At 40.5% G+C, this 23,780-nt stretch overlaps 1 protein-coding gene across 3 annotated transcripts in view; it reads right to left on the bottom strand.

Annotated features, from left to right (window-relative positions):
• Positions 1-2,542: 2,542 nt before the first annotated feature.
• The window catches only part of POC1B (POC1 centriolar protein B), a 62,197-nt gene continuing 40,959 nt past the window's right edge, over positions 2,543-23,780 (bottom strand). The window contains exons 11-12 of one of the 3 annotated variants that reach the window (XM_057423802.1): positions 18,396-18,578; positions 2,543-3,161 (exon numbers count right to left, since the gene is read on the bottom strand). In XM_057423802.1, the coding sequence (XP_057279785.1) occupies positions 3,102-3,161; positions 18,396-18,578 (243 nt within the window). In that variant the 3' untranslated portion in view covers positions 2,543-3,101. Of the gene's footprint in view, positions 3,162-16,944; positions 17,188-18,395; positions 18,579-23,780 lie in introns of those variants that run through there. The other 2 variants (XM_057423792.1, XR_008974145.1) reach the window with 2 other exon arrangements.

Raw genomic sequence — 23,780 nt, 5'->3', positions numbered from 1 at the left:
TATTTTTCCTCCCAAATGCAAATGGACTATTTAAAGAAGAGAATTTTCCTTGGGGGAAACACTACTTCTGAGGGTTATTTTCCATTTTTTTTTTTCCCAGCATCACCCAAATAAACCAAGTTACCAGGAACAGGGCAGCGTCACCCTGTTTGGATGTGATGCAAGGGCAGCTGAGGAAGCTGGAAGCTAACTCCTGAAGAAAACCAAGCAGAGTCCAACTGGAGTTGAAAGCGGCTGAATGAGGGGGAGGAGAAGACAGGGGTGGATTCTCTTTCCCTAAAATGATTGGGTGGTAAAATAGCACCAATAACTATAAGAAGAAGAGAAATGTAAGGCACAAGTAGAGAAGATGCTTAGTAAGGGACAGAAAATGCCAGGATTTCTTATGGTCCAGTGATTACCTTACCAAGCAAGGTAATTTAAGCTGATGGATAATCCTGGACAGGGAACAGCTAGCCAGGGAAGGCATTTCATGAGTGGGGTGTATATGAGGCAGTGCTTCATTTCCAGGCCTCAGTGGAGGAAAAGGAGCAGAGGTAATGTCCTAATGGATAGTACCAGGCATAGACGTGATGTTCTTTGATCATGCTTGTTTATGGTGTGGCAGTAGGGCAGAACACGCTCATTTATATTGCACTGCATGGTGTGTGAGTGCTCAGCAAACAGAAGTAGGTATCTAAAAACAAGGTATTAATAAAGGCTGCAGATCAAGAGCACCGTGAACTAAAACCTGATCCAAATAGGCTTTCATATTGCAGTGCAGGACAGTAACTCACACTAAGGCAAAGAAGGGGTTTGAACGTGAGCTACTGGCTTCAAGCACATTGGCAAGGACTATCACACTGACGTTTATAAACCATCCTAGAGGGTGTCCCAGAACAGCACAGGTGCTCAGCAGGTGCAGACTAGTTCTCTAGCACCACAGTGTAATTGAATTTAGGGGGTGAGGTAATTGAATTGGGCTTGGACCACTCAGCAGCAGTCCAAACCTGGCCAGTTGTGCCTGTGTAGAACTGGCTTGAGCAAAGTACTCCATCGGGCCTGGGCAGCCTTTGCTAGTGGGACTTTCTGAAGAGAATGGGAGAAGAACAAGCTGGACAAGCATGACAAGCAAGGAGGAGAGATTGCAGTTCTGTAAAGAACCCAAACCATAGCAAAGCATCTGGAAACATGCCTCCTAGAGCAAACTGTTGCAGGTGAAATGCTATGTTATGGTTGGTGACTCTACAGATGAATGACCAAAGTGCCGACATGAGAAAATGACCTCTTGGTTTGCCATAAAGGCATTTGTTAAACTTTCAAGTGTTGAGCAACAGGAATGTAAAACCTCTTTCAGCTTGGTGGCAAGAGGCAGCTCAGAAGTAGTGGTACTTGTTTGAATTAAGTCAACTGTTGATAGACTGGTGTTCCTGGCAGGTTACACCTGCTTCCCACCCTGTGCCTCGCTGCCACTCTGTCTGGAGCAGTGTGCTCTTAACAATAGCTGGTGGCTGGAAGGTACAGCGTGTGCTACACTGCTCATTTCCCCTTCCTCCCAGCCTGATTGTTATTGCAGCAGTCCGGAGCAAGAAGGGTTTGTAATGCCATTAAGCTGTGAGAAAATGCAGCTGTGACAGTTAGGGTCTGACTTCACACAACGTGAAGTTGAAGTAAAATGTTTAAAGAGAGAAGATGCCTTCCTGTAAGTACTTTGTACTGTAAAGCTTATGTATATACACAAACACTCATATGCACATGCATCCGGGAGGAGGTGTGTGTGTCCATGGGGGGAAATCCTGCCTGCTCCAAAGTCAGTGACAGAAATTCCCACTGACCTTGGCAGGGCAGAGCTCCAGCAACTGCCATGTGGTTGGGTGCTGTGCAAGCATTCAGGTACACTGCGAGCGCAGTTCCTGTACAGCTGGGGGATGGCAGCCTGGGCCATGCTAGCAAAGCACTGAAATACAGCTGAGGAGTAAGGGCTTGTACTCAAACCGAGCCCCACGTGCCAGAGTGGTCCGTCACTGTGTTGTCATGGCTTTCCGCATCACATCTGACCTGGAGCAGCTTCACCTGCCTGTCAATCAGGAGCAACCTTGCCTACCTTGAGGGACTGGGAGGGGTCTTTGGTTGCTTGCTTGGTTTTGGCTCGGGGACTTTTTCTTTGTTTGCTCCGTTGGGGTTTCTTTTTCGTCTGTTTAACATTTGTTTGTATTAGTCTCAGAACTGGTGAGCTGCCTTCATTTACTCTGCTCCCAAAATAGGCAGGATAGTTTTCAAGGGTCAATTAGAAGGGACAGAGGCCCTTAGATAACCCTAATCCTGCATTCAGTGATTTCATTATTTTACCCTTGGCTTTGCCTTTGGTGAGGCAGAAGTTCAAAAAACCTACTTTTACAACTGCCTTTATTCATTACTGTCTTGAAAACTACTATTTTAAGGTTGATTATAATTCTGTTTCAGTGATTTTTTTTTTCCCAACTGTTTTGAATTTGTGCAGCTCTAAGCATCTTTCAGTAGTAATATAGATGGAAATTTAAGATCTTAGCATCTAAATCTTGGTTTCGTTAGGTACTTTTTGGAGATTCATTAAGAGCAATTTAGGGGCCCGAGGTTTAAAGACCTGCTCCAGTATGTTTAGCTATAATGTGCCAAAACTTAAGTGGCTATTTCACATCAAACCCTATATGCATTGGGCCAGTCACATGATTTTATTAACATAAAATGCATATTGTATTTACGGATTCCTCCTGTTCATAACTATCATTTTGTAATAGTTGGATTCTCATTTTTTCTGTCCTGTGGCACCCCATGCGTCACAAACCAGCATTACCGTGTGTGAAAGGCACCTACCTCCCACCTTCATCCTGACCACACACTTCCCAGCTGGGACTCCTCTGTGGGGCACAGAATTAGGTGACTCCCGAACTTGGGGCTGTGATTTCTGCAGGAAAGCACTGTGTATCCACGCCTGGGACCAGATTTGGGGCAAAATGCTAAGCGCTGTTGAGAATTTGGCCCTCACTATAATTACCATAGCTGATGGCTGCCTGCTCCTGAAAATCCGCTGCAGTGTTACGGGTGCTGAGCATTTGGAAAATCTGGTGATAAAGACCAGCCAGTCAGTGGAGTGCTGCCTCAGTTCCAGGGTGACATGAAGGACAGCAGAACAGCGGCCAGAGCTGCTAATAAGGAAAGCAGGAATGCATTCAGAATAATAGACACTGTCTGCTCAAGATTACAAATACCTGGTGAAACCAAACCAGGAGTATTGCGAACAAATGTCAAGAATGCCTGTTTCTGCGTAACGAGTATAGAATGCTAAATCACTTCCAGAACAGTCTGAATTACCTTTGCAAAAGACTTGCATGTCCTCAGCTCCTGCTGAAGAACTCTGAACTAAGATCCTGAATCCAGAGCCTTACACTTGCTCTGGGCAAATGCATCCTCACTTCTATGCAAAGCCATGGCCCCTTGGCTGTGCTCTGTGTTCCACTGGAGAAGCTGGTAATTTAGCAAGCTGCTAAAAACCTGCTTTGGAGCTCTGAGGTCTGGGTGGGCAAGATTCCTTACAATTTCATGATTTTGTTGTTGTTTTCCTTCATTTTAAAGAGGTGTATGAACTACTTTCAGAACATCATTGTCATCTGTAATTTTTCATCCCAGTGAATCTTTACACTGACTATTTATGTATTTATACCTTCCCTTTGGCACACCCTGTTTATGGAAACCTCTACACGATAACACATAAAGGACTGTGGTAACCACTCTATAAAGATGTAAAATGCAGTCATTGCCACAGTACCTACGAACCAGATTCTATCAAATTTACCTTCAAACAGGGATCTCAGCTGCCCCCAGACGTATCTGTGTGACCCCCACATGTGTTAGCAATATGCTGCAATGACATACATGTGTTCCCACGTGGCCTATCCCTGCACTGACGGCACAGGTTTCTTTGTTCAGAATCACATTATGCATGTGTTTGTTATTCATGTTTCTGCTTCTCCAACTTTCCTTTGATGTAAATTTAATACAACTTTTTTCATCATTATTTGAAACAGAAACTCTGGGACAAAAGGAGCATCAAATGTAGGATATACTGCATAACATTAGGCAACTTTTATATACTTTTATACTCCTGCAAGTCTAAGCCATATTAAAAAATACATATTTCTCAGAAGAAAAATAGAAGCTGTACTTTTATTCAGGAGCTGCAGGCTCAGAGTTAAGGTCAGGCTGGGATGCCACGGCACTGAGCTGACTGAAGGCTACCGAGAGGGTTTATGTCAGGGGAGGCAGGAGAGGTTCAGTTTGGCTTAACCATGCAGAGACATTTTATTTTAAGTGGGCATTAACTTCTAAGTCCCATGCAAGGCCTATACTGTGTCATATACAGTTTTGGGAAATGAATGGAAAGCCGCTTATGTGAAGGCTGTGAAAGGTACTTAAGCTTTACATTCCTCTTTAAATGTTTCTGAGCAACACCTTCACCTGTTATTAGCTTGCACACTGTGTGAAGATAACGCTACTCTGCACTTGACCTTTAAACAGAATTTCTGTGATTACTGGCCCTGGTTCCCAAAGCAACTGTGAGAAATGAAGAGGGCAGATGGGAGCAGGCTTTCCCAGTGGATGCTACACAACATTTCTGTAATGATTTAAAGCCATGTTAAACAATAGCTTGCTCACATTCAAATGCAGAGCATCCCAAGATGCTGCGTGAGGCAGGGGAGAGAACTGAAATTGCATTTGCGGAGACGCTAGGCATAATTAAAGGCTTATGTCTGAATCTTACAGCTAACAAACTGCTGTACAACAAGGGAAACAGCTCCCTAAGTAGCTTTTTACAAAACACTAAATATACTATCATAACAATAAAACCTAACAATCCATCTGCTGGTGAATTATGTGTCTGTGGTACTGCGGACATCACGTCCCCTCTCTCCCCTTGAATCCATCCCTTTCTGCTGCTGGGAAATAGCAAAGGCCCTCCAACAACAGCTGTAAAGTTGGATAAAAATAAATTGGAGCTGCTTAATCTGCTGTTGCAACCTGGCCACACCTTTGCTGAGAATCACAACTGTCCCTTTGGCAAAGCTCGGGGTGAAAGGAGTGCTGCTAGCATGGCCCCAGAGAGGAGGGAGGAAAAAGACGCTTGCTGTCTCCCCTTTTGACATGACAAATAAAGGCAAATGTGTGAAGGTAGAGCCCCACTGCAGAGCAGGAAGGGGAAAACAAATGGCAGCACACCATATGCCTGTAATCCCAATTAAAATGCTTTCTAATTCATTTCTTTTCTCCTCAGCTTCCCTTTTCCACACCAGTGAACAAGCATGTTTGACAACAGAGTGTGGGAATTTCTAGTTCACTGAGCAGGTTTCCTTTATTTCTGCCCCTGCACCTACCTGAGGCTGCTGCTCCAAACCCTTGCTGTACCCTGCAAAGCAAACCCGGTCTCCCCTCGCCATACAGCCAGGGATTTCAGGTGAAGACAAACTGGGGAAGCAGCAGACACAGCTTGAAGTAAAGTGTTCTCAGTGGCAGTGCTGGGCTTTGTCGGAGATCAAACGTTTTGGGCTCCCTGATGATGCTGTGCCTAGCTCGCTGCCTTTCCATGGCACAGAGCCTCCAGTGCTTGATGGATACATGTGGGGAAGCATCTAGCTGGAGAGTGGGACTTCCTGCTTTCAACAGGCAGAGCAGCAGGCACATCAGCCAAAGTGATACCTGCTCAGTGCCACCAGCAAGAAGGGAGCAAGGGAAAAGTGCCGCAGGGTATTCAGGAGGCTGGAAAATGCCTTGGAGTCAGCGGGGTCATGAACACATGAGAGGAAGTCAGCATGAGCTGTTCATTAGAGGCTGAATGGATCAAGAGAGGATGTTAGTGTGGCAAATCAATCTGCAAGCATCACATTGATTTAAAAAATGCAAAAGGATGCACTCACCATCATAAAATCGAATAGGAAGAGCAACAAATAAACATGAGCTATGGTTCATAAACCCATGGTTAGATAGACAGCAGAACCCTTTTCCCAGGCAGGATAGCATGCAACCTCATCTGCAGCTTTTCACATTTCTGCTTCTCACAGTTTTAATGCAGAACTAATTCCTTCCCTCTAAAGGCTCTTCCCTCACCTCTTCATCTTCCTATTGACACAAAAGCTATTGACTGGATCTATAACCATAGCACTGCTTTTCACTGTCTCTTGCTTCTAATTCTGTTGCTTTCTCCCCTGTAGCATCTCTCACATCTCAACCAAGAATTCAAACCATTTGCTTATAACTTCACAGTCTCCAGGTTTTGGGTTTTACACCCCCTCCTTGCCAGCCTTTTTCAGATCTCCATCCCACTGCTTCCTACACAGAGTACAGCTGCCAGGCTGATGATACAGATGCAGAGATAAAATTCAATTCTCAAGAGCTGCCTTAGTAAAATGATTTTAACTCAGACCTCCAGATAGTTTTCTCTGTGCATTTCCTTGGTGTTTTACAAGTTAACCACATTGATGTTTGCCTCTGGAGCAGGTGAAGCAACCAACTGCACTAGCAGGGTGTTACCACTTGTGCCATAGGGAAAGTGCACAGTTGGGGAAGATGCCGAGCAAGTGGCTCAACAGTCATTTAATTGAGCAAGAGGCTGTTCCGCAAACTAGTAGGAAACAGGGCCTAATGGACAAGGGTAATTTCTTCCTGCTGTCCCAAGCTTGACTTTTCCCAGCATTACAAATCTCTTCAGTCTTGCTTCAAACTCCTTGTTGTCTTATACCATCCCCATCCACTCAGTGGTTCTCTTCTCTCACCCCAGCCTCAGTGCCCATGCTGAGCTAGTCTTGATCCCGCTGCATCCACATTTCTTCTGGCCTGGGTCATTCTCTGTTATAGCTTTCACTGAGTGGCCCGCCTATGTTTTCAGAAGAAATGTCTCCTACACTGGTTTGCTCCCATCAGCTGTCTGTATGCTTTCTGGTGCCAGAAGGTCTCCAGCAAACATCCAAAGGGCAGCGGGGAGGAGGTCACATTTTATCTGTTTCTTCAGATCCTGGAAGGATACCTAGCATGGACAATTCCATTCAGATATGAAATTTGTGGGAATGGCCTCTTTGAAAAAGAAATGCAGGAAATGAGGGCTGTTTGTGGCACTCCTACTCTGTGGTTGAAATAATTGTAGGAACTCTTGCCCACCGCCTTCCTAACCAGGAGCAAGGGCTCCCAAATGAGTGAGGTGATTCTGTATATCAAGCCATATTAGTGCTGATCAACTGTATTATTTACTTAAAATCCTCTTGCAGACAATGTACTGATTCAAACTTGATCCCATAGCTGCTGCAAACAATGTTGTTGTTACACAGCTCCTTATCCCGTGACAGCTGGCAGAAATGAGCAACTGAAAATGCACCTGCACTTCTGTGTATCCATCATGGCTCCTCATGGCTACTTGAACAGGCATCTACCAGACAGTATCAGTACCAGTGCTTCAGGCCAAGCAAAAGAAACAAGTGAACATGAGGCAGATTCCGCCCAGCATGTGCTGAGGTTATGCCCATGCTCATTTTTGCTGTGTGACTGGGGAGGTCTTGGTGTCTGTGCTGTGTTAGGTAACCCATGAGAGAAATCTGTGAGGAGGTACCACATTTTGAGGTTGCCTCATGCTATTCAGGGTTTGGCAGGCCCATTGTTTATACATTAATAACAAATTGATGATTTTGGGAAACTCCACCCATGAGTGATCCAGAAAACTTCCTGCTATGCCCAACAAGACTTCAGCCAAGCGAACTAATTGTAGCCTACAAAATATTTTTTCAGAGGAAAAGGATGGGAGAGAAGAGAGGGTGAAAACACAGGAAGAGATAAGCAAAGAACTGATGGGCTACAGTAGGACAGACAATATAGGCTGGATAAAGGATTAGTGCTGAAGGAGGCAGAGACTGTGGGTACAATTGGGAAGACTGTTTGGCCTAATTATCAGAGGCTGTACTTAAGCAGAACAGAGTTCATGTTTGTCCTCTATCTACCTCTCTGCCTGCATTCAGCTTCTGCTGGCATTGCCTCTTCCACTTCAAGCCTCTTCTCTTTGGAGGTTTCAGGGTCTGTCAGGGCTTATAACATCACCAAGAAAATTACACTGGGGCACACACCTTTCTTTTGCCATTCTTTCTTTAGCTTCTGGCCTTGCTGTGACAGCAATAGTCTGATCCTGTGGGCTGCGTTAGCCTCTTGGACAACCCACTTTCAGATGTAATGGGTTTTGGGAAAATGTCATCATAACTGAGAGGAAAAAATGAGATACTCTAATGCTTAAAGAGAATATTAAAGTGATGCATGCGGCTGGATTCTGTTGTTTGGTAACACCAAGATCAAGTCAGAGTTTAAATTACCAGATCTTGATATTGGCCAAATGCTTCTTCTCAGCCAGATTCTTTTCAAAGCCAAGTTAACCCAGTACACAGACACAATTAACATACTGATGCAACTGATGGGCCAAAGGGAAAAAAACCCGCATAGGGGGTTGTTTGAGGTTGAGAATCTGGAGTACAAAGGCAGATAAAGTCGACTGCCTACAGCATAAGCCCTGAGGTGAAAGAGAAGTTATCTATCTGTCTTCCCCAGCTTGCTTCACCTACTGAGCCCCCAGGATCCTGGGCAGATGCCTGCACAAGGTCCTGCCCTCAGATAACCCCACATTAAAGAAGAAAAATTAAATAACCAGCACCCCCAGGTGAATCAGACTGAAGTACAGAGAAGTATCTCTGGCTCCAAGGGCAGATGGAGCCGATAAAGCAGGGAGCAGCAGTCAAAGCACAAGCAGCTGCCCACCGAGGCTGTGCCTAAGGTCCCAATAAACTACTGCAAATCCACAATTCCAGCAGCCACAAATACCTAGAAGACACTAAAGGGGTTGATGCAGCCTCTGTACCAGAAACTGGCCTGGGAGAAGTGGGTGAAGGAGCCAGTGCTGAAGGGCACGGCTAGTACAGAGAAACTGCAGTGCAATTAGGTGTTTTAGAAAGTAGAAAGGAGCAGACAGTATTGGCACCAGGAGGGCTGCTGAAAACACCCAGAATGAAGCTTTATGTGGTATGAAAAGTATTTCAATTGCAGGGCAGTTTAACCTGAGCAGCTTCTCTGGGAGGGAGGAAAGGCTGATCTGGGTCTCCCATCTCACAAACCAAGGGACTGGGCTGTGTGACGTCCTTATTATCAAAATAGCCAAATCTGAACAAGCAGAAGTAGCCAATGTGTGTTTCTCCCAAGACCTTTTCCCTGTAATTAAGGAAAAAAAAAAAAAAAATCAAAAAAAAAAGTCAGGAAGAATCCCAGGTTCAGTCCAGAGCCGTCCCGGAGCCATGGAGCCTGGAGAGCTGCCAGGCAGGCTGGCAGGAAATCAGGCAGGCTTGTGATGGAAACCTGCCTGTGTTTCATCGGAAGTTCATCCAAACAGAGACGCTTCTGCGAAACATTTTGCTCATGACAAATCGGCATTCTCTGACAAAAACCTGTGCTGTTGGAAATCTCCCAGCCAGTGCTTCTTATGGCATAACCATCCCTTAATAATAATAATAATAATAATAAAAGAAACTGGGTGTGTCACAGCTAACGTTAATGGGCTACATCACACACTGCTTCCTAAGTGACATCTTGAAAAGGAGACCTCAAGCATTCAGTCTGGTTCTTTACGATGGAGTGCTGAAGGCTCAGCTTTGTTACCCTGCAGTGTACACAAATGTAAAAGTAATGGTGAGATGCTGGATGGGGACAGGGCAATTTTATTGTACCCATCATTTTTGTTTTCATTCCGAATAGCATTTTGCAGATATTACAGACTGTTGTTCCTCCCTTTTCCTTCCAAATCCATTAGACAGAAAAATAGAGATAATTTCCTCCCAGTACTCAGATTATGTAACAAGGGCATAACTCTCTCGTTTGAAATTACTAACTTGAGCGTTTAGAGAAAGAAAAATGTGGAAAACACAGAGACACAGCTTGGGATAGCTGAAGAGAGCTTCTTTCTTTGTAAGAAGGATATTTCCTTTTTTATGGTTTTGAATGATACTGGAAACATCTCTAATTCTACCATCCCTTCCACAGAGTACCCAAAAGGCTGTAGGATGTGGCCTGCATACAAACTGGGGACTAGTCCTGAGTACTCTTCATTTACCTGACTGCCAGAGCCAGAAGTGGGAGGTTTTAATTCAGGTATCTGTGAAATAGCAAAGTGCCCATTTAAACTAGCTAGAAACTCAAGTTACAATAACTATATTTGTTTTCCATGTACCTTTAAAGGGAAACAACCAACAGCTGCTGTTCAGATTTTCTTTCTTTGCCCTCCAGTCATGGGAATACAGTGCACAAAATTAAGACATTTTTCAGAATGTAACTTCAGTCACGTGAGAAGTCCCACTGGTTTCAGCCAGCGACTTCCTATTGAGTCAGCAAAGTACTTATGCCTGCGTGTGATTTTAAGATGACTAATCTCCCTGGCTGCGTCTGCACTGCTGGGTAGGTGCATTGGGCAGGATGTCCTGCGGCCCCAGCCCCCGGCATACGCCCTGGCGGCATCCTGGCTCTGTGCTGGGATAAGGTTGGCATGAACACAGGCTCCCCTATGCTGTGCTTTCATTTGGAAAGGAGTCCCAGGAGCCAGAAAGAAGTGCCATGTACTCTGTGAGAGTCCGCAGCCGGGGCGATTGAGGGGACAACTGGAGGGGCATCAACTCTGCTGCACGGCCAAAAGCTCAGCTTCATGCTTCATGCTGAAGCTCTTTGGTAACTTGGAGTGGTACTGTATCAGCCCTGGCTCGAGTGAGGCTGTCACAACTGCTCTAATGAACCTCTCACAGTCTTTCAATAATGCAGCTATTTATAGGCTAAGTCTATACTGAATAGATTGCAGAAGCTGCACAAAAGCTGACAGTGTTTCAGCAATGAAGCTGTAGAGAAACATCAGTGCAGACCGAAACCACTCAGCACAGTTACATACAATCAAATATTATAATCTACTACACTTTGCCTGATTACACTCACTGCTTAACTGAAAAGTTAATGGCATTTTATTACATTTATGAAATTTTCTGAGAAGGGAAAGCTGGTTTTATGGAATAGAAAAGTTTTCAGGTCTTACAGATTAAGAGCTAAGCCTTGCTTTTCCTCACAAAATTGAGTTTTAGGTGTAGCATCACTTAATTTTAACAGAATACCCCCAGTAATCAGTGCACAACTTGGACATAGTCAGAAACCATCACCAACCATATCATCTTTCTCTTTCAAATTGCTCTTTTTAGCAAACATTCTGGGTCTTGTGCTCCCAGCACATATCACAGGGTGAAAATATTAATAAAAAGAATGATTTAAAAATGTTCAGCAAGTGCTCTCATGAGGAAGAACTGTTGCTGGGAGCATCCTGTCCTTTTCGTCACCCAAATGCAACACATCTTAGATGTTTCTTTATGAGATGTGCAAGATGAAAGTAGCATGAAGCAGCACAATCCATTGCACTTGGCTCACCTACATCTTCCTTAGAGGAAATCAGAGAAAGGATTTTGCTGCTTTGTCCTTCCCAGACTACTGTCTCTATGACACATGTTCATAAAGTCCCTGTAAACAGCAAACTGCTGCAAGCATGCTTTGCTCATGAATCTTATAAAATTCATTCTGAATCTTATGAGAGAACTGATGTTCAATACAGGTGTTGGAATAAGCACTGTAAGCCTTTGACATCAACCACTGTGGCCAGGCAAGGCTCCAGTGAGCAAGCAGCCTCCAGCACAGACTTACAGTTCTTGCTACTTTCACTTTGTCCTAAGGTTTTATCTCTGTAAAAGGAGCAGGGATTTCCTCTGGGGATTAGGAGGAGGAAAAAAATCTTGAGACAGACGTACTATTTCATTACAATACAAAGCACAAAAGGATGAAAAAGATGATAGCTAATGGCTGATTTTTCTTCTTCTCTTCTGACAATTGCTTCCTCTTTGGCGGCTTTGAAGAGCAGTTGGGTCCCTCTGTGCCAGGTCTGTAAGGACACAAGGCATAAAGGAACTTTAACTGCTACTCTGAGTTGCAGAATCCTCTATTCAGGTGGCATTGAGACCCTCAGAATTCCTTCTCATCCTGCCTCTGCAAGTGCACAGAGCCCTCTGAAGCTCAGGTCCCTGCTATACACGTGGGAAAATCATGTAACCCCAGTCGCCAGCCAACTCAGTACCCCCATTAATGTCAGAACTCCCAGAGGGTTCCTGAACTAGATGTTCCTACACTGGTGTAGACAACTGCTGCTTCCCAGACAGCTGAATTATACACTCAGCCCTTTTCATGTGAGAGAGAGGGACTTTCGAAAGATGAGGTTAGGTTAGACATAGGGATCCAAACTGAAATCTCCCACTGGTATGCTCCAGTGGACTCATAAGTAGCCTAGAAACTCTCAAAAGATCTTTAGAATCAAACTATTAAACCATCAAACAGCTCTTCTGACCCTGATACACCAAGATGTGGGTTTGGTTTTTTTTTTCACTTTTTTATTAGTTTTTACTTCTGATGACAGGGAAAATTAAGAGATGCAAGGTGAAGACCTGAATTTGATTGCGTAGCTTTGCGGCAGGAAACACGTTAGTGAAAATAAGCAATTTTCCTGCTCTGGGTTGCATTTACAAATACACTGGTGGTACCTTGTCTAGAACTGCTGACTCTCTCCCAAAAGAAATATTTTGGGATGACACATTTTGTCTTGTATAAGGTACTAGTAAAATTCTTCAATACCAACAAATACTCAACGTATTTTCTTATTATGAAAATGTTAAGTACAGCCCTGAGTTATAAATATGTTCTGTAACAGGTAATAAATGCAGTTTATTGGTCACTGACTGGGTTAGAAACTGTATTTTTTCTCTTGGGTGTAAAATTTTCGGTGAAATTGGTGAAGAGTGTACTCAGCACATCCTGTTAGCTGAGTCAACTGAAATTGCACCTGTTCTTGGATGCAAGTCATAACAAATGCAACCCATATACATTGTAAAGAAAAGGACTTGTATGCACTTTTTCCAATTAACATCTCTGCCTTTTGGCAAGTCATTAACCTATTTTCTCACAAAGAAACGGCTTCAATTGTATTATGCATCCGAAGCATGCAAAAGTCCCTGAGGGGGCACTCTGACAAGAACATACTGTTCCTGGATCTAACGTGAACATACATATTCATTAATTGTTTGGGGCAAGGAGCACAGAGTTTATGATTTTTACAAGTCTTACAAGGTAAACAGGTTATATAAAGCTACATCCCTGGAAAAACATTCACATCCCAGCTACTGTCACTCAGTGAAGACTCAAGAGTGGTTTTGTGCTGTGATATGGCAGTGAAAATAATTCAGCAACACTGTAATATGACTTTAAGGAAGAAGAAAAAAACAAAACACCCTGCTTATCCTAAAAATAGTACAGCAGATTTATTCATTTAAATAAACACAAGTAAAGGTGGGAAGTTGTATTTCTTAAATCCCTCATGCCACACCCATCTGTTCAGGCCATGAGGAGAACCTTTGGGGCTACAATTTCTCCAGCCAGATTAGTTGAATCAAAATTTTAAAGTACAGTTTAAGTTTCTTGCCACAAAGATAATGAAGCAATAAATTATAATCTTACATATGTAAAAGCAGGAAATAATCCCTCAGAGACAAGGGAGATGTTCAGATGCATTCCTCCCCAGGAACTAGTTTTCCAAACCCATAATTTTATAAAGAATGTATCAGCAGTAGTAAAAAGTAATAGAGAATGTGGAGAACGTAGTGGTGTGTTAAAAAAATAAAAATAATAAAATGAATGAAACAACTCCCCAGAAATAGAAAAAATCTCAGAATACAGTTTGAGTTGTCAGGTTGGTCCATAAAGCACAATGGGTTATTGGCATAAACTGATGTCTCAGTCAGCTTTTGCCATGGTATTTGAAAATCTCAGAGTTCTGATCAAAAGAAAAGAAGTGAAATGCCTTACAGTTCAACACTGCAAGGTGTAGCCATTCAGTGTCTGCCCCCATGGTGATAATTAGGAATCTCTAAGAGTGCTCCTAAAGCAAGTGCATATTGACATCCAAAATGAAAAACTGAGAAAAATACCCTTATTACCTCAATATCATGCTTTAGGTAATGGCCAAGATAAAAATGCCATTAAAATTCCACAAAACTTTAATGGGAATTACAAATAAAATTCAAGGCACAGTAGTAACTGGCATAATTTCTTTCCTTTGGAAGAGCATTTCTGGTTTGAAATACTTGCAGGAGAATGTACAACAAGTGGCTGAAGTACTGCATAACACTTTGACACCTCCAAAATCTGTAGTTGGGCTCCTCCAGAAACGATATGCCAGTGATGCCAGCAGGAGAGGTTATTCCAGATGCCACCTTCTCTCCCCACCCAAACCCCAGGAGGATCTACTGCACATCATTCAGACATTGGTGTTACTACTTTTAATAAGTAATTGAGCCAGCTTTGCAGTAGCTGGCCTGGGCACTGAAAGCACTCTTTCTTTATCAGCGTGGCCTATTTACATTTACTATCAGAGGGATAACGGCTTGAGGAAAGCTGCACTGCATCAATTACCTGGTTCAGCTTGTTTAGAACACATATGGGTTTTCAATACCTCACTGCAGCCCGCAATACAGATACACTTTTCATAGTCATTTAAAGACCTGTACAGTTACGTTTCCACATGCTGCAGAAGCACAACTAAGGCTAACAGTGGTTATTTTCCTCCAGCTCTATAACATAATTCAAATCAGTCAAGTCACCAGTTATCTGCCAGAGCACAAAGCCTAGAGTAAATGCTTCTGAGTTTAACCAGTCTCTTCAGGAGCTTTTAAAGGAAGCTTATATGATTATATTATAGTGATTATATGAATCAAGAGAATTAGATAACTAGCCCACATCATTGTTCCTTTAAAAGAAATATAATGTAAGCTGGTTGTGGTTTAGGAGAGCCAAAAATTTAAGTTTTAGAATTGGAAAAATAATTGGCTTTAAGACAAAAATTTAGCTAAAAGACATTTAGCTTGAGGAAAATGCCTCCGTCTTGATCTGAAACAACCATTTTTACACACACCCCAAGAGTCATGCATGTGGAATTTCAATATAAAGAAATCACCTGATAGAATGAGAAGAACATATCTTGATTTGGAAATGTTATGTTAGTTCACCAGATTTGCAAACAGCAGAGGAATAAACTGGATTAAGTAGTAAATGCTCCAGATAATAGGTGCTGAAAAGGAAGGATTAGTGGTAGGAGCTAAGGCAGAAAGGAAAATTTCAGCAGAGATTTTAATAAAAAAAAACAACCCAGAAGGAAATTTCCAAATCTTGTTGATAAATAATCCTGAAAAGCTTAAGAATGACAACAACAAAAAACCTCTGTACAGGTTTAAAGCATATATATATATATATATATATATATGTGTGTTCACTCGGAGAAAGCAAGAAACAAGGAAGAAGATTTCAAAAGGTACATGGTTTTATGCCATCTAATAGAGCCAAGAAAAGGCAAAGACCAGAATTTGCAAATACATAAAGCAAAGTACATCTGACCTAAAAGACAGTATTTACATAACTATGCCTTATATACCATTATAAACAATTGCATAATCAAAGGTCAGGCTGTTTACACTGGATTATATAGAAATAAAAATCTGTGGCTAGAAGGTTGCATCTAAAGAGTTGCATCTAAAATTTTTGTAAGAGGAGACTTCTTCACTGTGACAAATAGGTCTACTTCAGACTGAGCTGCAACTATGTAGTACTCACTCGTAAAACCCAGAATTTACCAAGGGAGATGATGTCTGGCTACCTGAAGGTGATTACTGTGACAGAAAATGAAAAGCTATAAAAGAAAAATGGATTGCTCATTACTTTGGCTCGAACCACTGTAGTATTTGCACAGTTTGCTTCTGGACTTAAGCTGAACTCTATTGATGTTAATGAGGTTCAGCCTGGGAAATGGGCTTTATCTATATACGGTCAGTTGCAGAATTGGATTAAAGTGCTCCCCCCATTTCAAGTGTCCTATTTTTCAACATACTAAATGTGAAGTTGCAGCAATGGATGACTACCTAGTTTCGACTGTGGATTTTTGTGGTTTTCTGCAGTTGTCATTTAAATAATAATAGGTAGACATAAAGAAGCATAGATGTTTTCTATTAAAAAAGAAGACCTACAATTGTCTTTCTAAAAATTGCATTTTTATTAAAAATAAAACCAAAATCATCATACATTGGAAAGTCTTTCCTGATTAATGATTTGAGCACCTGTTAAAGTCCTTTAGAGATGAGAGTCTTTTGTATTTATGATATAGATTTTGCATCATTTTGTGTTTGGTTCAAATACATTATTCAGAAGTATGAAGCTGTTTTTTATTTTTGTAAATATGAAACATGAATTTTGATGGGGTGAGATAAGTGGAGGTGTTTGACTCCATCAGTCTTGCAGCTGAATTCACAAATGCAGTTATAGTTTCAAAGTTTGATTTCATTTTCATAGTTGTAACTCAAAGTTTTTACACCACATCTTGCAATCGTCACTAAAACATTTAGAAGATAGAGAGTAACTGTCACTACCTTTTGGTAAAATATTTGAGAGTATGTAAGGGACAAAGTAAACCTCTGGCATTCTTGGAATTAGGGCTAATTAGGTCTTATTTAATTTAGGTGCTTGAGTAACGCTGCCTTAGCACAAGGAGCATTATTTTGACAATCCTTACCTGAGCTAAAAAAACAGCATAGTGCACTTCCATAATAATTGCTATTCATCTAAAAATACGTAGTTTGTTGCTTAGTTGTACACAAAGATCCTATTAAGTTGAAATAAGAGTCTTGCAATGCTCAATGGGAATGATTTTGGAAAACACAAGTTTTGGCTAGGCTGCACTTTATTAAATATACAAACAGACTATCTGCTTGCAACCAGTGTTTAAAATGTGTTGTGCTTTTTTTTTCTGTCAGTTATTACATTAACTTGTTAGAAAAGGAGGATTTATATATTTTTTCTTAGAGCAAAATCCAGCAAAGTAACAGTTGTTATTTCCTTGTGAATATATGAAACATATTAATCAGTACAGCTCGTTTTCATCTTTCATGCTTCCTGTCTTTCTTCAAGTAACATTTTTTGCTGATTTTCTAAACATTCTTTCAATTTATCTTCGGTCAAAGTCAGACGTTGTTCCAGGATTGAAACAGTCTGCATGAAGAGGGCAAGAATTTCAATGGGTTTGGTATTACTCACACATTATTACAAGCGTGCAACACAGTAACATAAGAAGAATCATTCTAACTCAACAGGAAAAAATATCCTAAAATGGCTTTTCCTTAGCTACTCCACTTTTACAACTCTGTTTAAAAATAATGGGTTTGTATCTCTGGAGATTGTGTAAAGGTTTAAAATTGTGCTCACAAAATATTTTCTCGGAGAGCGTGCAATATATCTGTGCTTATATAAATTACTCTGAAATACTAAGTGAAAGTTGCATCCATATTTCAACAGAAAAACAGCCATCAGGGTTGACCCCAAATGATATCTTCCAAAAACCTAAAAGAAACTTCTAATGTAGCCCCCAAAACAGGAAGTAAGGAAAAAAAAAATATACTATTAAAAGGCATTCTCCAAGAGATTGCCCTCATCAGAAAAGGTTTCTAGACACAGGCTGGCAGTTTCTTTTTAATCCAATTTACAACACAAATGATTTTCAACTGACGACTTGAGTTTGTACTTCCCAAAACTTATTTCTTACCCTGTATTTCTTATTCTGTATTGCAAAACAACACAGTTCTGCAATAGTCACTCCCTTTTCATTTGGTTTAATGTTAATATATGACAGACCACAGAGTATTATCTTAAAACACAGATTGGCTAAATCTGGACTACTAAAAAAGAAGTATTGAGCATTTGCAAACAAGTGACTCAGAGTCATTGCTGGAGACCAGTATTTGGGCAGTTTCATTGACACTAGGAATTATTCCACTGCTTAGATTCCTATCCAACACCTTGAACACTAAGTTTGAAAAAGTATTTCATGGTACATTACAAATTTGTTTTGTTCATGCCCTGCTAACACATGACTGTTCAAGCTGGAATCTGCTAAAGAACTGGCTTCTGACAAATCAATGTTAGATCTCACGACTAAAAAACAGTGAGTCTTTTCTTCCTGAGCTAGAAATACAATAATAATATTTATGATTATGTAGCAGGAAGCTCTTACTGTAGCAAACACAATGTGATCAATATTTGCTGAAAGGAAAAAAACAGAACAGTCACCTGACTACACAACTATTCAAAATAACCCCATAGCCTTTAATATTCTGGTTTAGGAACATGGTTCATGGGATTTTTTGCCTATTGACAGCATTACCATTTCCCACTGCAAGTGTTATCTGTTATTGCATACTTACTAGAGTTAAAACATCCAGCTGCTCCACAATGTGCTCCAAAGTGTTACCCAGAGAGGGGGAGATGCCTGTTTGCTTGCCCACATTAGGCACAGCTGATTCACTCTCATTCTCTGACTTCCTTTTTGAACTTGTTGCCAAGACTGAATCAGAGGGATTCTGCGCATCTTCACTGATGACATAATCCTTGAATACAGAAACACCATTTGAAGATTTAGTTTCCTTTGTCTTCATTTAATTGGAATCATACAACAAGATAGGAAAGTCTGGCTTTTAGTTAAAAAAAAAAGAAAAAAATAATCTATTTACACATAGATGCACACACACAAGGGTTTTCAGATTTGCGTCTTGTACCAGATCTAATTCTTAGCACTTCATTTGGACCTAAGAGAGAATTTCAGCTGTGGTGGACGAGGCAACAAGAGAAATCTCAGCAGTCTTTAGGTACATGTTTCAGGTACATGTGGTTGAGGAACTACATGCTGTACTACTAGAGCTTGAATTAAAGCTACAATGAGTACTACTGGTGACTGGCGTTTTCTTCAAAAAGGTAACTTTAGTTCACAAAGGAATTCATTCACAGCAGTCATATGGATGAAAAATCCATATATGACTAGATCACGAGGGTTCCATCCAGCTTCATAATATGAAACCTTTGTTTAGTATGAATTAACTTCCTCATTCAGCATAAAAGAATTAAGTAGTTTTTAGTTGTTTACTCAGTGACATTACTTTTTGAGAAACTGATTCCTTCATAAAAAGTGAGGAGAAAACAACAGAAAAGACCCACACAATGCAAAGTTAAGAGGGAAATAACTTTGATGTATAAACTTTGCTCATGGGTAAGTGAGAGAGCACAATCTTCCCAATCACTTCGGGTTCTGTTTGTGCCTTGAAGTTCTTACTGGACCTTTTGAGTCACGAAAGGTTAAATAATCACTAATTCATTAGAAGGTCCTTTATAACAACTTTGCCTGACTTAATGACTTTTTCAGATATATCTGAAAACTTCTTATACCTTTAGATAATTTTATACTAAAATGAACTGAGGTAGTCAAGTTTTATTATCTCTAATTATAATTCCAATATCCACATTTATGAAACTTATAAATGGTTACAATTTAACTGCTTCTCTGAAACTTAATGACAAGTGATGAGAATATCCATTAAGCTATGCAAAGGGGAAGTTTCAGTCTTATCTGACATATTTAAAATACACAATTTTTATGATGTACCTGGAATATATTTTTGTTGTAAAGCTGAACAGATTTTAAAAAGTCTTAAAATCATTGTTGGCAATTAAAAAAAATAAATCTCCTAAGTCTATAAAATAACCTTGCAGAATGTAAAGTGCTAGGCAGAATTAGTGACAAACCTTTACAAGATTACCTAGGCACGTTGACGAGCTTCTGTCAGGAAAGATTTATGTGTAGTTGACCCTGCCTTTGAATCAGGTGGGATCATAGAATAGTGGGTGAAATACTACTACTACAATAATGTAATGATTTTAAATATAAGTAATTCTAAATTATATCGATATTATCAGGAACTCGTAGTCCTGGATTATTCACAATACTATCCCTGTGTCTTCAGTGCCATTCTGCACAGTCCTGACCAATTAACAAGCTCTGTTCTCTGAACTCACTGTTGCTGATTCTCCAAAATATTTTCTTCCCTAAGTGCTGGGGTTGTGGTATCTATGTCAATGAGAGACAACTAAGTAAGAGACAAGTGGTGTCCACCATCTGTCTTGAAAGGGCTTCCCATTTCAAAAGCAAAGCACAAGAGCAAACCACAAATGCCACACACACAGAGGCAGTAGAAGACCATGGGTTTAGGGATGAGAATAGCTGACAGAAGAGATTGTGGTGGGGTAAGAGGATTTTGTATCTTAGGAAGAGGAGGGCAAAGAAGAAAGACTCACCAACCTCTCTAGGTTAAACGCACCATTGTGCATTTCTTCAAAGACAGGAGTCAGCCTCCAAGCAAGAACCCATGGTGTGCAGAGTATGGGACTGATAGGGATAGGGGAAGGTACCCATGCATATACTTCTATACTATACTAAACTTATAACACTACAAAACCACATGAAATCCTTCCCAAGATATGTCACTTTCATTAATTTCACTATGATGAAAGAAACAGCTAAATGAACTAGAAGAAACCTCCAGTTCCCTTTCAGCACTCTTTTCTGTGCTTGCTGACCGATTTATGCAAACGAACTAAGCATGTCAAGTAATAAAGGGCTGACGCAACCACTACTGAAATCCATCAGTGATTTGTACTCATACTGGGTTGTGTCAAAAAATAAAAGTGTGCTAGACATCAAACTACAGATTTCAAACATTAAACAACTGAGGCTGCTCTACATAATATCCCAAAGGTTACAACATTTGCATTGGACTACAGGGAACTGGCCTTCTCAGTCTAAAGCTATCTAAATTCATGGCTCACAGTGTGATGCTTTGTCAGTCAGGCTGTTGCCTTTTAAAGGTGTGAAACTGTGGTAGAAAAGGTACTGTCTCCAGCAATCTGTTGGGAGTTTTGCTACTGGTCAACAGAAAGCAGCTTTAGTTCAGTGGGTATGATGCTCAGTCAGGAGCAGGTAAGCCCTGTTCCCATAAAGAGGTGTTTTATTTTATACATAAGGGGATAAAATCAGTAAAAACTCAATAGGAGAAAGGATTTGAACCAGAACTTCCCCACTCCTAACTAGATGGTTTAATTACATCTTTCTTTCCAGTACCATGAATTTCAATTTCTTCTCAATATGAAAAATCTTGTGATGTCAACTTGAAATTATTCCTAAGAATTGTACATTGTGAAGGGCTCACTTGTTATGTTAGCACAAGATGAAATAGAATACAAATGGTTTGATATTGGGACAAGGTAGGCAGAAAAGGAAATACCCATTTAATTTTACATTGCTTTAGCTCCTTGCTTTAAAGTGTTAGAAGTCTGCAAAGGAAAGTGTTCCAAGTATCTCAGAATATTCTGTCTCACAATGCATCCTAGGTACTTTTAGATGAGCATGAAGTATATAGGATTACTGCATCTTCAGACCGTCTGTATCTTCCCTTTGCAGATTTCATTATATGAGATACCATTAGTTCAATCCTAGAAGAGCTCAGATTCACTGTGTTATTTCTGATTTACCAAGTTATAACTGAGGTCCTTGTGAAATAGGATTAATGGAAGCTTTTGGGCACACTTAGTAAATCACAAGATGGATATAGTCTCAAATGCTGATTAACACAGAAAAGATTAAGCTCAATTTGGCATTCAAATGTTAAAGAGTCTTGCAACACATTAAAGAATTCCTGCCTTATACCCAATCATACTATGAAGAACATCCTTGTATTTAATTACGACAGAAGAGTCCATTAGAATAGACTTCTTAATGAGATTTCTATAGAAAGATGGTGAGATTATAAAACCTTGCTTCTGTCTGCAGATCTTGACTGCTTGCCCAGAAGCTTCCAAACCTCAACCAGCATTAGCTAAACCTGACAGTGAGGTAGCAGCCTCACTGATTAAGCTGTGACAAACTTCAGGAAAATTGGAGGCAGGGTAGATGGGACACGTTGCAGGGAAGACAGGTAGGAGTTATATATTCTGCATGGCAGCAGTAAACCTGCCCATTTATCACCTACTTTATGAAACACAGGCAGCTGATGAGGGAAGTGTCAATGAAAAGCCAGTTGGTGCAGGAACAACTTGTAAAGCTTATGTAATTATTCTTTGTAGACACTTGTATGTGTTCTCTGAAAATGTTGGCACTCTGCTGATTTTAATCAATCCTAATGAAGAGGTAGGGGTCTCAGAAGTAAGTAAGGTCCTCACAGCTTCAGGAAACCATTTGCCAGTTTCCCACCTGAGGTTAACGCTGCTCTGGAAGTTCACACCCCTTTGCTCTGAAGGGGAATAAGGACGCGAGTTCCAGAAGTCCAAGAAAGATCCAGGCTGGAGCCCATGTTTTCCTAGACACCATTATCAATAAGCTCAGTGGAAACAGACATAATGTAGTTTGTCTAATATCAGAAAAGATACTTGTACTAATGTTTTGAGAAATACATTAATTTTCTTGCCCTTTGAATGACACAAGTAACTAAATAACACAGCCAAAACGAATGTAACTGTAAACTTCAACTGATACTGATTTTGCTTAAAGGCATTCTGCTTGGCGTTTTCAGTGTCCCAAGGATAATCTATTAATTCTCAAGTACTTAAATAATGAACAATAGATTTAACATTCAATGGCACTCAAATTAAAAAGTTGCTGTCTGTGATCTAAAGTATTGGGATTTAAAAAAAATTAATCGAGCAAGAGAGGAAAACAATCTCTGGTTATTAGACATTGACAGGTTCTTCTAAAAACAATTCTACTCCGAGGCTGGTATTTCTCAGCTCCTTTTTAAACAAGCCTGCTGTACTTCACAGTGAAAATAAAGTTGAGATTTCAGTTCAAGCTCCAACAAAGTGATTACAAATTGTGCTATTAAAGCCAACCTAAACAGATTCTTCCAGCTCAAGGAGGAAAGCTGTCAACTCAGGTAAACAGAGCAAACACTAAGTTACTAAAAATCTCACCTAACATTTTTTTCTTACAGTAAAATTGATCCAAAACTCAATATATCAGACAAATAGGCTGTGAAAAATGCTTTGTAGCTCAGTAAACTGCCACCAACATTGCCAAGTCAGAGTACTGGAAAAGTCATCTTGTAATTTAGTGGGTTAAGCAGGAAACTGAAATTCTTCTGTTGTATACTCAAAGACTTACAGGGACAACATGACACGAAAGTGATAATATAAATAAGGCAAACGCCTTGATGTTTGTCAAATCTGAAAGGATCAAATACAGATAAGCAAATAACTTTCAAAATCAGTAAGAGAGAAATGAAATGAGACTGTTTCAAATTTTGAAATCTAAGTTGTGCCAAAATGGTTGTTACTTTATCTTCTGGAAGTTTCTAGAGATTTTTAAATGTTGTCAGACATCAAGTATGTTGCTATATCATTGAGGTGCCTGCTTTCCCTAGTACTTAAATTTACAGTCTTCCCCAGATCAGTGAAGAGTCCAGACCTGCTGAAACCTATTGCAACGCTCAAATGCCAAATCCTTGTTATAAAGGAGTGACACCAGTGTCACTAGATTTCCTTTACTTTTGGATACCCATCAGTTCATGTCCACCACTTTCATTCAGCATAACCTTTTACAAGAAAGTTCTTCTTAAGGAAACTCACTCTACCCCACAGCCTATTTTACACAGCATTTCAAGAACTAGATGTTCCCTTTCCTTCAAATTGGCCCCTTTTCTAAAGTATTTTAAATACTACCAATTCATAAGCAACAATTCTATGTTGCCAGCAATGTAGTAAATATGCCT

This window comes from Pezoporus wallicus, unplaced genomic scaffold (genome assembly GCF_028554395.1).
Source record: "Pezoporus wallicus isolate ANWC-B61680 ecotype Strahan unplaced genomic scaffold, APGP_CSIRO_Pwel_v1 contig_7722, whole genome shotgun sequence".
NCBI classification, from domain to species: domain Eukaryota; kingdom Metazoa; phylum Chordata; class Aves; order Psittaciformes; family Psittacidae; genus Pezoporus; species Pezoporus wallicus.
The sequence above is the reverse complement of the archived record's forward strand: the minus strand, read 5'-3'. Positions and strand labels throughout refer to the sequence as shown.